The sequence below is a fragment of the Solanum verrucosum genome, unplaced genomic scaffold (assembly GCF_900185275.1).
Source record: "Solanum verrucosum unplaced genomic scaffold, falcon-dt-bn FXZP01000022.1, whole genome shotgun sequence".
Taxonomy (NCBI): Eukaryota; Viridiplantae; Streptophyta; class Magnoliopsida; order Solanales; family Solanaceae; genus Solanum; species Solanum verrucosum.
Window position 1 is genome coordinate 3,388,682 of NW_026020086.1, and position 15,939 is coordinate 3,404,620.

The following is a 15,939-nucleotide window of genomic DNA, read 5'->3' on the forward strand; positions in this document are numbered from 1 at the left end:
GAATGCGTATAATAAACTTCAAATCCAATAGTATAAATGGATCAAGAGTTCGATGATATACAAAAGAATTATAAAAATTCATAAACTTCACATCTTGAATTCATATCTGACGTTAATAAGTACCGTCAAACCTCTCTATATAACAATCATTCTTGTTAACAATATTTCACTATAGCAATCAAGGTTCTCTGAAATCGATTTTTCAACATTTAGCTATAACGATCAAAATATATCTGAACAAATAGAAAGATTTCCTTCTATATACAACAACTATAGATTTTTTTTTTGTTCTATGATGATATCTTGAATTGAGAAAAGTAATTGAACAAACACAACACTAGAGACATGGCAAAAAAAGAAATAAAATATAATTCAAAGATTTAGTATCTAATGTATATAGTCATTGGAATATAATAACAATATATATATGCATTTTATAAAATCATAAAAATTCTCTATTTGAATTGAATCAATTACTGAATTCTAAGCCAATCACCTTTTTTTCCCCTCTTAATTTTTTTTTTCTTTGTGGCTTTTTCATGACTTCACAAATTAATTAATTAATTTAATTAATCTGTCTTTTTGAGAAATGAAACTGGTTTTAAACCATGTTTCATAGCTGCATCCCAAACTAAGTCAATTCTGTTTACATCAATAGCCCCAACTTCATGATGTGTCCATCCTTCTAATGAATGCACCACTCCTCCTGCATGGCATGCATGGACTATCCCTCTCTCCATTGTATACTGTTTAAAAAAAAATAGGAAGAAAAAAAATTATGACAAAAAAAAATTAATCTTGAATGAAAAAATTAAATATAGAAATTAACTTAAATAGTCGTTCACCCAAAAAGATAATCGATAAATATATAATTAGTATATGTATATTGGCTAGTAGTTGTAAGTAAATATTTTTGGCTGAGTGGCCGAATGTGCAACTTTTTGTACTCTCTCTGTTTCAGTTTGATTGGTATAAGTTTGACTAGAAAGAAGTTTTAAGAAAAAAATAATGACTTTGAAAATTTGTAGTCTCATACATGTTATAATATTTGTGTGGTGACTGTAATTTTTTGGACCTTGTGGTGTGGTAACATTTGTGTAGCTATAAGACTTTTGAAAGACGTGGTCTTTAACAAGAATTGTAACATTCGTGTGGTAGTAAGGTTTGTTGTTAAGGAAAAATGAGAAGTTTAAAGTTAAATGATACTAAATAATGTCAAACAAGTTGAAACGGAGTGAATAGTGCTTTTAACCATTTCGTCGAAAGCATACACTTCCTCCTATTGTAATAAAAACCTATTGTACTAGTCATAAAGTTTAAGAAATAAATGAATACTTTAGAAACTTATGATATTAAACATGCAACAATAATAATTGTTTAACTACAAGAGATTGTTATTAAGGATAAATCGAAAATTTTAAGTAAAATTGTTTCAAAATTTAGAAATGGATCATTCTTTTAAAACAAAGGGAATTAGGTCACATAAACTAGAACGAAAATAAGACGTTTGAGGAGAGATAAAAGTGTAGTTTAGACAACTAATCTTACACTAAACGTTTTTTTAAAAGACGTGCGCAAAGATCTGAAAAGACAGATAATATAGATCGAAAATAGTAATTAAGACATACCTCACAGGAAGAAACTCCTTGAACATCTTCTGGTAATCTCATAGCTGCAAGATCACCATAAGTACAATCTCTTCTAAATGCCAAAATTGGAGGAACCACAAATTGATGAAAATGAGTTCCTTTAGGTGCATAACTTTGCTCTCTTGGTGTAATCCATTTTCCAACAATCCATGCCTATAAATATCACAAAACAAATAAACAAAAAAAATATTTAATTGACAATAATAAATAATATTTCTTTCACTTTATTCTATTTTTTATTTACTTATATGTACTATGTCTGGTCACCTAACAGATAACTACGTACATACAATGCCTTTCTAACTGAAAAGGACAACTGCAACGATAAATAATTGTAACATTTTTTATTACTTTATCCTATTTTTCGATTGAGTATAACTTCTATACAATAACAGTATAATTGTTTTTTATATTCTAGTTTATCAGGTTATCTAATAGATGATTGTGGCATACATGTAGGGGCAGAGCTAAAACCAAGAAAAGGGGATTCAAATGAATGAAAAAAAGTTATTTTCAATAAATTTTTGGCTCAAATAAAATATTTTAATAGAAATTTAAAAAATACAGATCAAAGAAGTCACGATAAAATTAATTTTTTTTTTACAAGTTGTTAAATAAATAATATATATTTACCTTGCAGTGTTTGGCAGCTTGATACTTTGTAATCTGGACTAGATATTTTTGATATTCAACAGGAGCTTCCTTTTGAATTTTTTGAAATCTTTCAGTAGACATAGTTAACATCTGTAATTTTGCATTAAAAATTAATTATAGATGAAAATTATTTAACTTCCAAATTAAAGAAAATAAATTGTACAATTTACATCCCCTTCACAATATACTGAATTAATAAATGAACGAGTTATTAATTTATTCAAATGTTATTTATCATTCGTCCAACCCTTATCAAGTTTTAATCTCATTGTTTACTTTCCTTATAATTATTTAATTAACAAATAAAACTTTTTTCTCGTTTATTATAGTTAGAGGTGATAAACTTAGCTTATAAAATTATAGCCACCCTCACCCCCTCCCACTCAAAATGAGTTACACTAAGCTAATAAATAAACGAATCATTAATTAACTAACATGTCTACACTTACATATGCAAATTCGCGATTGACCTAATTTTATCATTCGTAAATAAAAATACATCATATAAATTGAAACGAACAGAACAGGAATTGTGAGATACTTACAAGAACACGAACTTGTCTTCTACATAGGTAAAGAGCAATAACTCTACCAAGTTTAGAAGTAGCTCCAGTTAAAAAAACTTCACTAACATTTTCTGGAATTTCTTTTAGAATTACTGCTGCTGTTAATGTATTTCCATGAACAACTCTAACTTTAAGGTTAGGATGTTTGTTCACAAATAATGTTCCACCTCCATTTAGTGCCTCATTCTGAAAATATACAAAAATAAAATAAAATTAAGTTTGATGTATTTTTTATGTAAAAATATATTTACATAATCAAGTCAGTTACGAAATAAAAACTTATAACCAATTACAAGAGGTTAAATTGCATTAATAATATAAAAAAATATTATTTGCACACTATCATCGATTTATATAAGTTAAATCCTATTGAAAAAAACAAAAAGACTAGAGAAAGTTATTGAGACATTTGTATCTTTTATATAGTTTGAGACACCTCTTTAATGATAAAAAGAATAGATAGAATAGTACTTACTTGAAATGTAGGTTACTTTCATCATAAATGGATTTAAATCACTATTATACAGCTATGCACCTTCACTATTTTTATTGTAGCATTAATGAATGAAAGGTCCATTTGCCTACCAAATTTTAAAAGTTTCAACCAACCTAAGTGAACATCACATGCAAATAAATAAATTACACTTTAAACTTGGACTTCTTTTTTTTATGATCGCGATGTTCAAATTAATTTTTATGCATCATGATTAATAAGATATCTATAACCTCTCACCAGTAATAGGTATCAGGTAACTAGACTTTTTGACGATCTAACTCAACATTTCTAGTTAAGAATACAAAAATATTTTTGTTACACAATTTTTCATTAATAGGTGTGTTGAACTTAACTTTGCACAAATGGCACGTTGCTACATTTTTTATATCATATAGTAGCACATGTATTAGTCTTTTTTATATATTTGATTACCATGTGACAAGAACTTGATGCCTAATGATCAATTTGTATAAGTAATTAAATTACGAAATCAAGATTGATGTCAAATGATAAGTATTTTTATATTTTTAACTAAAAGTCTCGAGATCTCTATTTTTTTTTAAAATTGCCTTTTATTAAGCAGCACATTAACACAAACGTAAAATTTGAAATAATCGAGCCTCGAAAAATTGTGTGTGGCGGGGGGATGGGGGGTTAAAAAAAATACCTTATTTAATGCAGCAAGGCTGATAACTTTGACTCCCAATTTATCAGCTCTAAGAATTGCTTGTTCTATTTGGTTATTAATTCCTTCAGCTGCAAATGGCAAAAAAATACTGCCACAACAAATAAATCATCAGAATTAAATAACACTTCAAAATAAAATATTTTTTTTAAAAAAAATATTCTTCAAAAAATAAATGATAAAATTATAGAAGTATCAGCGAAAATATAATTAAGTACATAAAAGTAGTTTTTTCTATTTTAAATGATATAATCACTACAAAATCAGTCCAATTAATACTTATATTTTATCAGGTATTTACATTAACCCAACCAATTTAACCTTAAAAGTTAAAAATTAAAGTCAAAATACATAGTACTTAACCGTGATTAACTAATCATATATGTGTCGGACACATTTCAAAAATGTACTAAAATTTATGAATTCCTATAGCAATATCAAATTAATATACAATACTGATTGAGTTCACAGTAAAATAGTGAAATATTTGTTACTAATATATAAACATAGTCTGTATATAAAAAAAAAAAAAAAAACTAATTGTATTCACGTGTATATAGGTTACAAGCTAGATTCACCTCTATGTAGAAAATAAATTTCACGTGTTTACCTCATGAAAAAAAAAGTTAAGCGGGTTAAAAGTATAATAAAAGATAAATAGAGGGGGTAAAAGGATAATATTAACAAACCTGAAATCCAAAGCGAGGAACAACCCAAGTTTGATGCAATCGACCCCTCAAGTTATAAAAAGTTGCCAAAAAGACCTTGGAGTATGCCCACATGACAAACATGAACACAAAAACTAATGGCAAAAATGGAAGCAAAAAGAGTCTTGTGCAAAATGGTGTCGAAGCAAATGATCTGAATAAAAATGGTGCATGCATTGCAGAAGTCATGTCTACTACATGTGCCAAAAATACAAAATCTGGTACCCTCCCATTTTTACCTGCAAAAAAATATTAAAAAATATTATATATATTTAAAAAATTAGATAAGAATTTGAATGACATTCGAGTAAAAAGTCGAAAAAACAAAAAAAAATGTTTGAAATTGACATGGTTATGATGTGCATGGATATAGATTTTCGACGAAGGAAGTTCAAGATTGAAGTCGAAAGACATTTTTAAGAATTGTCAAGATGTGTTTGAAATCTGGACATGAATTTTCGACTGATGTTTCAATTGAAAATTTGTATTTTCAATAAAAATATGTATAGTCAAATAAAATTTTGTAATAGGGATAGGATTTATGTGAATTTAGCAGTAGAGAGATGGATTTAAAATTTTAAGTTAATAAATTTTGATAAAAGTTACATGAAAAACACATGTTATATGTTTTTATTGTTTTAAAATAAGTGTTATGTTAGAAAAATCATGTATATTAAAAAAATATATATGATATGTATTTTATTAAATTACTTATATTCAATAAATGTTTCTTGGAGTATAAGATTATAGTTGAAAAAAATACTAATTTTTATTTTGAATTTCTAAGATTATATTTATTTTGAGATCTGGGTACTTTTTTCTTGTACTTTCACCCACAACTTCTTTATGACAATTAATATGAGTATTATACAAATATCTAAATTTTAAAATTATCCAACTAGTTTTTTCTCTATTAAATAGTAGCTGACTCATTTTCAATTTAAAGAAAGAAAACATTTAATGATGTTCATAGTTGTCCTTGTAGTAATAAATTAACACTTTCCCTTTTTCCATATTGATATATACTTTTAACTACAAAATTGACAAAACAATTTACACTATAAAATCACCTAAAAATATGTAATTAATCTTTTAAAAAAAGAAATTAGTAATCTGTAAATTAAGACATGTTACCGGCTAGAACATGAATAATTAAATTGCTATGACAATTAAAATATATTATTATACTCCTAATAGTTTACATAATTAGTTATATTCGATATCGTTAGATTATATTAAGATATGTATTATATATGGTAAGTAGTACTTCTTCATTCTTGATTAGAGGGTACGGATTCAATCTCACGATATGAAATTGTTGATATTGAGAATCATAGTATCTCAATTAGTTGTTTATTTGAACTTTCATCGTATTGATTAGGGTTCAATTTCTCACTTTATAGTCCTCTTCCATGTTTACCCTTCTCCTATCCCATTTTTTAAAAGAAAAAATAGACATGAAATCGCATGTTTCTTGTTAGCAACCGACTAGGTGCAAATCTAAATCTAGCTTGTCATCAATGTAGATATCGAACATCGAGAGGAATATTTACCTGATTCAATACTTAATTTTGTGTGCATTTCCCATGATTTTGGGTTAAGTGTGTCACCTAATACATCAAAAATTGGCATAAATAGGCAATAATTGGTCTCCTTTTCTGTATGGTGTAGACTGTGGTACCTGTCAAATTTGTAGCCAAAATTTGAAAAACAAAAAATTGGTTATTAGAAGAAAAAAAATTGAAGAAATAAATGAGCAAACTAAAGGCACTTTTTTTTTATATAAAAAAATAATTTTACATTATGGCATTAAATTTCTTTGTTGCCTATGACAGAGGTACACCAACTTTTTTCAACCATTTAATTTCTTGAAAAGTTTATTTAATGCTTTTGTCAATATGCAAAAAAAAAAAAATTGTTGAAATTCTGTAAAGAAAGGAAATCTGGTTTCAATAAATATTTAAATTCAATTACAAATTCTCAAGGTAAACTAATACATATCCATGTATAGTATCTATCTTTCATAATTGTTGCACATTTTTGAAGAAAAATATTTACCAACTTTAATCTTAAAAAGAAATATATCTCTCTCTTAAACATTTCACTAATTATAGCAAAATAATACAAATAATCAACTTTTAAAAAGTGATAAATATATATATTTTTTTAAAACATCAAATATTTTATATAATTTTTGAACAGAGAAAAATGAATTTTATTAATCTCTTATGTGTCAAAATACCGACCTATAAAGATTTGATTTTATAAAAAAATAAAAAATTATAGTTGGCCATAAAACCAATAGACACGAAACTTTCTGCACAAATTACTGAAAAGTTAATCTTGTTTTCTACTCAAAACAATAGTTAAAAATCACATTGTTACAACATGTTGACAATAATTTATACATAATTTTTTTAAAAACAAAAGTAAAGGACAAATCGATGCAGAAAGTCTCCCATGTTAATCGTGTTCAAAGCTAGGGTTGCATCTCAAAAAGTATAATTCTATTCTAATTAATTATTTCATGACTTGAATATGTAACTTATAAATTGCACGAAAATTTATGTATAAATTATTACTCTCAACGTTCAACAATAATTGTCCAATTTACCGAATAAAAAAGAGAGAGTATACTTACGTTGGAGTGTAGATCAAATACTTGAGAAAAGGAATTGCTTCAAATAATTGATGAGAAATAATCTCAAAATTGCAATGTCCCAAACATCTTAGCCAATCAAATATCAACACGTAACCATAAATCATAGTTAATGATCCATATCCCAATAAACAAGATCCAAGAATTGGAATTCCAATAATTCCTCCTAATATTATGTGCTCAAAAAATGTAGCATGACCAGCTGAAATTTCCATCCAAAAAAAAAAAGTTATTAAACAATAAAATAATTATAAATACAATGAGTATGGATTTATCTTATATATACTAATAAGATAAAAATAGCTTTACGTTATCATGATAGTTTAATCTGTTGTAGCAAATAAAGGTAAAGTTATAAGGACGGAAAATTATACTGTATAAATCAAGCATAAGTAATTTTAAAATTTATGATTTATATATAAATTGATAAATCCCTCTGATATACAAAAACTTATAATATAATAAAGGGGTTCAAAAGTTACTTTAGATGATCATCAATTCAAAATTTCAGGTGTAACATTAATTATTGTATTTTCTAAAACATGTTTTAATTTCTGAATTCACCGCTAACGACAAGTACATGCTTTGTTTTCCATGTAGCTAATTTCATTTAATATGAGATATGTAGTTATCTTATAGACGAGTTATAACGTTTAAATTATGATCAAATCACTTAAAATGTAACTAAAAATAAGAACTCGATCATAATAAGTAGAATTAGTAATCTAAAAAAAAGGCAAATAATATTTTCTACGACGACAAATTAAAATATATTGACAATGTAAAAATTATTTATACTATTTAATAAGTGAATAAAATAAATTACCTGTAAATGGTTGGGGTACTGGTGAAGAATGATGAAGTGAATGATAATTGTTGAATAAATAGTTTCCATGAAAGCATTTATGCAAGAAATAATAAAGTGGCTCTGAAATTGTTATATGGAGAATTATAATAGCCAAAAATCCTCTAAAATCCCATAAAGGAAGATTTATTTGATCTTGAAGCATGTAGAAACCTAATGAACCAATCATAGCTTGAAGTAATATGAAATTATCCCTGGAAAAAAATAACAATTTTTTTGTCAAGTAAGAATTTGCATGAATTGATAACATAAAATAGATGATTTGATAGTATTATTATTGTGTTCTTAAGAAATTTACATCCCTTGATATATTATTAGTAAAACCGTATGATAGAATTTCTTCAGAATTCACAAAACTAGATGAAATTTAAGTTCAAGATTTTTTGTTTTAAAAAAGAGAGGGGTGGGGGAGGTGTGGGGAGGGGGGGACCCGATGCTGGGGCAAAGCTAGAGAAAAAGTTACATATTTGACAGAATTTAATAGTTTTGGTTAAAACTTTGTATTTATACTAAGAAAATCACTTAATATGAATAAATAATTATTTAGAATATAGTGAGCTACCTTTTCAAAAATGCAATATTCATACACTCAAAATTCTAGCATCTGCGATAATACAAAATTCGAAAAAGGACAACCCCCTCCCTCCGGGACTGTGTTATAGGCAATAAACACTGACACAAACATCTATAACTGATTCCACAGAGTTCAAATTGCAAATAAATTCTAGAAAAATTATCCAAAAGGGGGTACAATTTGGTGTCAACGTAACGGCGGAGCTAGAGTTGGTTAAAACTTGTTTTATGTTAAAAAATTCACTTAATATGTATACATAAATTGTCCAAAACTCAATTAGCATGCTTTTTAAGAATTCAAAATCAATAAACTTAAAAATTCTGATTCACCACTCTGTGTTTGGTATACAAATATCATATAGGGTCCAAAAAAGGATCATAGCCAAAACAATTATAAACATAAACAACATATGTTGCTGACGCAAGCATCAATAGCTGATTCCACCGAATAAAAATTGAAAGAATATAAATTCAAGATAATTACCAGTCCCATTCATTGTCAACTTGTTTGAAATCAACACCTTCTTTGATTATTCTTCTATTTCTAGTTAAGAACAACATGTTACTGAAAGTATTCCATACACTATGAATAGTGCATCTAAGTAAACATATGATGAGAATATGTAAACACCATGTTGCTTCCTTCAAGTTGTTTTCTTCTTGAGATCTTGAGTAAAACCATTTTGCAATGAAAGGTCCATATAGTAAATACTGTTCCAAAAATAACAAAAAAAGAAGAAGAGTAAGCACATATTATTATACTAGTAAATAGTGTGGACTAGCCACTTTTCAATCGTGTAATCGATAAATAATCATCGTTCTGGAGTTTTAAGTTCTACGAGTGAAACTCCATGACAATTCAACATCATTTAGTTTGACTTGTAAAAGTTAAAACTCCATACCAATCACTATTTTTCTATTAAGAAGGGTTGAAAAGCAATTATTAAGTTGAAACTCTAAAACAATCACTATTTTTTTTTTCTATTATAGAGTTGAAAAGTGGCTATTTGTGAATTTTTTTCCCCATAAAGGAAAAAAGTCTACTAGAAACACGAGTTTTTCCGATAGACATTCCTATCAGAATTTCATCAAAAAATTGGAATAATCTTCGATGAAAAATTGGCAAAAACAATTTTGAATAGAACATTTTCGATGGAATTCTAACGAAAATCCATCTAAAAAACGTGTGTTTTTAGTAGCGAAACAATATGCAAAAAAGATTAAAAAATAAAATTAGAAATTTTAATAAGTACCTTGAAACTTCCCAAGTAATCCCATGGCCATGTTGACAATGAAGATTCCATTGTTAAACAAGAAAAAAAATACTTAAAATCTTCTTCCTCTTAAAGAGAACAATATGTTGAAGAACAACAAATCCCTATATAAGAAAATTAAAGGGAAATTAAAGAATTTGTTTTTCTTTAATATAAAGAAAAGATTGTTTTGTGAGTTTTCTTTAGTGTCTCAAGAAAGTGAAATAATTGAACTATGTTAGCATTGGGCTATTCTCACTTATATAGATGATGAAAATGGAAATATGTGATCTTATAAAATAGAAAAAGCTTCGGTTTAATTTATTTGTTTGATTTGGACTTATCATAGAGTTTAAAAAAATAAAAAAAATATTTAAATTATCAATATAAATTATAGTGGAGTGATAAGTATTCGTTTATTTTACCAACATGGATTATGGTGCACTGGTGGGAGTGTTTCACCCTTAACCAGAGGTCTCGGGTTTGATCCCTGGGTATGGAGAAAATTTTGTTGGGAGCGTCACCCCGAATGGGCCCTGTAGTGCGCGATCCAAATTTAGTCGGAGCTTTAATGAGGGTTCCGAACCGGATGGGAAACAAAAAAAAGTATTTATTTATTTTTAATCAGATGTCTCGAATTCGAGTTCTTCCTGAATACGGAATTGCCTTCGTTAAGAAGTATTTTAACCCATGTAAAACTTTGCGACGCTAAATTGGATTTAGTCGAGCTTCAATGCGAAAGAAATATTTTTAAAAATTCTACATCTACTTGCTTGTTAGAAAAATTACTCCACTTTTACTGTCACTATCAGTCCTTTATATTGCAACAGAAAAATGAACTTCAAAAATAAATAATAATTAAAAAAACTATAAAATTCAACGCGTCAAAATTTATTTATTTTTTCATTGAATTAGGAGTGAAATAGCACAGCTGTATAGAGATGGTGAGAATTTAATGAGGAAATATTATATAAGTATTTTATTTTGTGAGTGATTATTAGAGATGGGAATTGTAGAGAAGCAATATGGGTTGAGGTAGGGTGGAGGTGGGATGGGGATGCACGTGGGTGCAAACTTTGGAGTGGCCACTACCCTTTTTAATTTTTTTTTTTATTTGATGTCCGATAATTATTTTAAGAGTCGACTAATTTAAATATGGATCATGTAAAGCTCACTAGGGAAAATATGAATCTTGATTTTATTTCATAACACTGATCTGGTTGTTTTGTAAGTGCTTTGAGATACTTATTTTTCAATTTAATTTGCGTGTGGTTATTAAAGATGGGTATTCTAGAGAAGCAATATGGGGTGGGTGGGTGGGTGGGTGGGTGGGTGGGGGGTCCATATTGGATCGACCATTACACTTTTCTTATTTGGTATCTGATAAACACATTGAGAGTTAATAAATTTAAATATAGATCATGTAAAGCTCACAACGATTCTTAATTTTATTTTATAACAATATTGTCCCAATCATCTTACAATTTCTTTGATTATTCCATCAGTTACTTATCATTTTTCATCAATAAGTGTGCCTTAATGATTTTTATCAGAGCAGGCTATAATAGAATAAAAGTTTTCATGGTGGGATTAAAAATATAAAGTTCAGATCAACTTGTACATTTGAGATTATGTCACCAAATTGGATAGCTACTATTACCGATCAATAGTCCACTATACATGTGTCAAGATCAACTTGTGCACTCGCCTATTTTTATCATAAATCTATTAAAGTTTGAACTATTTAAGATTTACGTTGATTTTATTGACTACTAGACTACGCCTCGAATGTGATCGGTCTTAATTATACAGCGGTAGCTACATGTTCTTCCCTGGTCTTTTGTTGTTGTTTTCCAATTATTTCAAACTTTGGTGTTGATTATTGTTGGAGTCTATTTAATTTGCATTCATAAATGCATACAAACACATCACAGGGTTAGCTCATAGCTAGTGACATGAGCTGTCAATATATATAGATTTGTGTAGTTGATTATTGACATAATACATTGAACGTATTTAATTTGGTTTCGACTGATATTAATATTATTTAATTTTATGTGTGAATAAATAACTATTTAAATTTGGTAAAGTTGAACAAATAGACACACACATCCTACATAACAAATCGTGTGAAATTTGTCATGCATGTATGACACGTATATTTACTTATTCAACTTTATGATAGTTTAAATATTTACTTGTGCATATCTAAAATTGGAAGATGTAGATGACAGATAAAGCCAAATTTAGGTCACGTTTATATATTATGTCTTGATTATTTGACCAGTTTTATCTAATGACTTTGTAAAGTGTATTTATATAATTTAATTACTTATTAGGTAACTATAACAATTTTTTAGTGACATCTTGAATTCTTAATAAGCAGATATTTTCGCAGGAGCATGAGATATTTTTTTGGAGTAAAAACATTATGAAATGTGGTTTTCATACTTTTCGTATTTAGTTCTATCTATTTTTGCACCTTTTAATTAACTTGAACAACATATATAGATCCCCCTCTTTCTTTCCCGCCCCACTAAAAACTTAAACCTAAAAAATGTAAAAATTTAGCTTCAAATGCGACTTATGAGATTTAAAACAAAATATTCATTGAATATTTTTTTTCAATGAGTCAATTTATGATAAATTAATTCCTCAAAAAATAAAATAATATGCCTTTATTCCAAACAAGTTACAACATCTTCACTTACTCATATTTCTCTATTTTTTAAAAATCATTTCTAGTCAATATTCTCACTTTTTAATGTTATCCAAATTCTGTTTGAAGACAAAAGTACAAGTCTCCTCTAGTATTTGTATATATATATATATATACTATAGTCTATAAATAGTACTAGCTAAAGTCAAAGCTATATGAAAATGTGATTTAAGATTTATTTTTATCGTGATATCACATGCAGATTCATCAATAATCTCAATTTATCTAATGCAGCGTTCCCATTTTATATTATCCATAACATTCAACACATTAAGTGTGCGGAAAAGTCTCCTAATATTTGACTTCAAATATTTGTATTATTTATCTCAAATTTTAATATTTTTATTGATTTGAACCTAATAATGGTTCGTGACAGTTGATGTCACCTTCAATGTTATGCCAATTTTCAGATATAATACAAAGTACACAGTACAAATTTGCTTCCCTTCTAACATTAATATTTATCCCATTCAAGTTTTCGTGTATAATACGATATATAATCAAACTTTTTTCTTTTTTATAATAACGTTGTTAGTTTGAATAGTTTCTTATTGCTATAGACTATAACATAACATAAAAAATTCAATTTCAAAAACGAGGAAATTAATTGTTATAATGATACGTTATTATACAGAATGTCTATTATCATAAAAGTTTAGTTCCTCCTCTGTGATTCGTAAAACTTTATTAGGCAAAGCTGACCCTCTACGATACGTAGAGCCAATATTGAATAGGTAACACATGTGTAGCATGTCACTAGAGGAAAAATAAGTGCTTTATAAATAAGGGAAAAGGGTCTGATATATCCCTTAACTTTGTCATTTAAAGTTGATATATTCCTCGTTATAAAAGTGACTCATATATACCTCTGCTTATATACAAATGACTCACATATACCCTTTTCCTCTAACGGAAATGAAAAAAAATAATTTTAGTTTAATTTTTTTATTAATTTTTTGTAAAGAAATATAATCCCATATGGGTATATTTAATCCTCCTCAAACATATTTTTTTGACTTTTTTTTGTTTCAATGACTAATTTAGATTTATTATTTTGATGGTCAAATTTATTTATGTTTCACTAATATTCTTGTAAAACTTCTTATAGATGACCAATTTTTTTTCTTCAAATACAAAAATAAAATTACAATATAGAAAAAAAAAAAATTTAAAATTATAATATAGCCACAAAAAAAAAGTTTTAAAGTTTTTTCTTTACAATAAGGAATGAAAGAAAAAAATAAATAAAAATAAGAAACTCAAATAATGATAATCAAAGAAGTCAAAAAATAATTTATGTATGAAAAAGATTAAAATATACCTTGAACTTTGCTAGAAGAATCATATATACCCCTAAATAATTTTTTTTTAAAAATAAAAGTCAAAAATATAAATTTAAAACTAATTTTTTCACTTCCGTTAAATGAAAGGTATATGTGAGCTCATTTTGTAACGATAAGGGTATATGTGAGCCGTTTGTATAATGGTAAAGGTATATATGAGCCATTTTTATAACGAGGGACATATCAACTCCAAATGACAAAATTGAGATGTATATCATGCCCTTTTCCCTATAAATAATGTATTAAGTATATTTCATGCTCAATCAAACTATACATCATTTTGTATAATAAATTGAAATAAAACGAATATTTTATTTTAGTATATAGTTTATAAATACCATTATAAATATTTTCCAACCGTCCTATACCTAATATTGGGCCCATCATCTTAATTGAGCATACTAGCTTTATGGCAGGAAATAGTTGGCAGGGCTAAGATGCATTTATTGCAAACTTTGAGGGGTTAAAATCTTAAAAAGCAACAGAAATTTTGGGCCCTCACCAAAGTTTTTAATGATGCTCTTACTTGTCAATTTGACTTTATAGCCTCTTCGTTAAGTTCATAAATTTTAAAAGTCTTCTATATTTTTTTCTTAATTTCGTATTTAGTTAAATATCTTAACATAATTGAAAAGAAGGGTGTAGTAATAATTAATCCTTCGTTTGGTTATTAGTAGTACGCCTCCCATCTCAAATTATTTACCATTATTTCTAATAATGTTTGTCTCAAATTATGTCGTTTTAGAAGATCAAGACAAAACCATCTTATTTTACCCTTAGTGGTTATTATTCTAAGATACAAATACCTCAATTAGGAATAATATTATGAATGAGAGGGAAAGAAACTTAATTAAGATTTTTCAAAAAACGTGTAAAAAATTACGACAGATAATTTGAGATGGAAAGAGTAATAGTTACTCCTTCATTTGGTTATTAGTACTTGTAAATACTTAAAAATATTGTTAAAATTTTAAAGTTTATAATCGATCCTTATTTATTATTTTTCGTAACTAAACAAACAAAAATCCAATCTTACCTATAAATTTATCAAATTAGGTTATATATACCCCCTTGTTAATATATAATTTGAAGATAGGTACATCTTGAAATTGATTAAATTGGATTCAAATATCTCCAATTCGTACTGTACCAAAAAGTTCAGCAAAATATCTAAAGTTCACAATTAGTATTTTTCGGTGTACTCCACAATTATTAATCATTCTGACTCTTACATTTTTGTTTTCTAAATAATAAATTACTAGACTATATCACCAATCAGGATTCTAGGAGAGCGGTAAATATTTTTTTATTTTTAATTATAAATTTCAGGTTCGAGTCAGTGATTTGAAGAGTCGTTTTTATAGCTTGTTTGGATGGTTGTTACCTATTGTATTGTTAGTTTAAAAATAATATTTGTTTTAATTGTTATTTACATTTTATTGTATTACATTGTTAAATCATTGTTTCGTAACAAGGGAAAAAATCTCTTTTGTATACCGACTGATTTGATATGATCACACGTGTCGTTACTCACCCCCACCCCCCTCATTTTATCTTCCTGTCTCTACTTAACCATTTACCTTGCATTTGATGATAGCTCTATCTTACTTTTCTTGTAGGTTTATTACTCGACTATTACTGTTAGTGGCGGATCTACGTTTAAGTTTATGGGTGCTTGAGCACCCATTACATTTTGGAGCCAACACTATTATTTATATAGGAAATCTAGTAATTTGTACACACACATATATATATTAAGCACCCAGTTTT

At 27.3% G+C, this 15,939-nt stretch overlaps 1 protein-coding gene across 1 annotated transcript; it reads right to left on the minus strand.

Moving 5' to 3' along the window:
- Positions 1-540: 540 nt before the first annotated feature.
- Positions 541-10,357, minus strand: LOC125824563 (very-long-chain aldehyde decarbonylase CER3-like). Its single transcript, XM_049503963.1, has 11 exons — positions 10,108-10,357; positions 9,339-9,565; positions 8,243-8,475; positions 7,399-7,618; positions 6,311-6,438; positions 4,740-4,996; positions 4,033-4,140; positions 2,849-3,055; positions 2,283-2,393; positions 1,629-1,802; positions 541-746 (listed from the first exon to the last, which is right to left on the minus strand). Exons 1-11 carry the CDS (start codon positions 10,156-10,158, stop codon positions 570-572), a joined length of 1,893 nt encoding a protein of 630 aa, XP_049359920.1. The 5' UTR covers positions 10,159-10,357; the 3' UTR covers positions 541-569.
- Positions 10,358-15,939: the final 5,582 nt, after the last annotated feature.

Excerpts from the sequence above, each read along its gene's own strand:
- LOC125824563 (XM_049503963.1), bottom strand. The coding sequence starts at position 10,158 with ATGGAATCTTCATTGTCAACATGGCCATGGGATTACTTGGGAAGTTTC. Across the intron at positions 8,476-9,338 it reads GTTGACAATGAATGGGACTG|GGATAATTTCATATTACTTC; the intron begins GTAATTATCTTG and ends ATTTTTTTCCAG. Across the intron at positions 2,394-2,848 it reads GAAGACAAGTTCGTGTTCTT|ATGTTAACTATGTCTACTGA; the intron begins GTAAGTATCTCA and ends GCAAAATTACAG.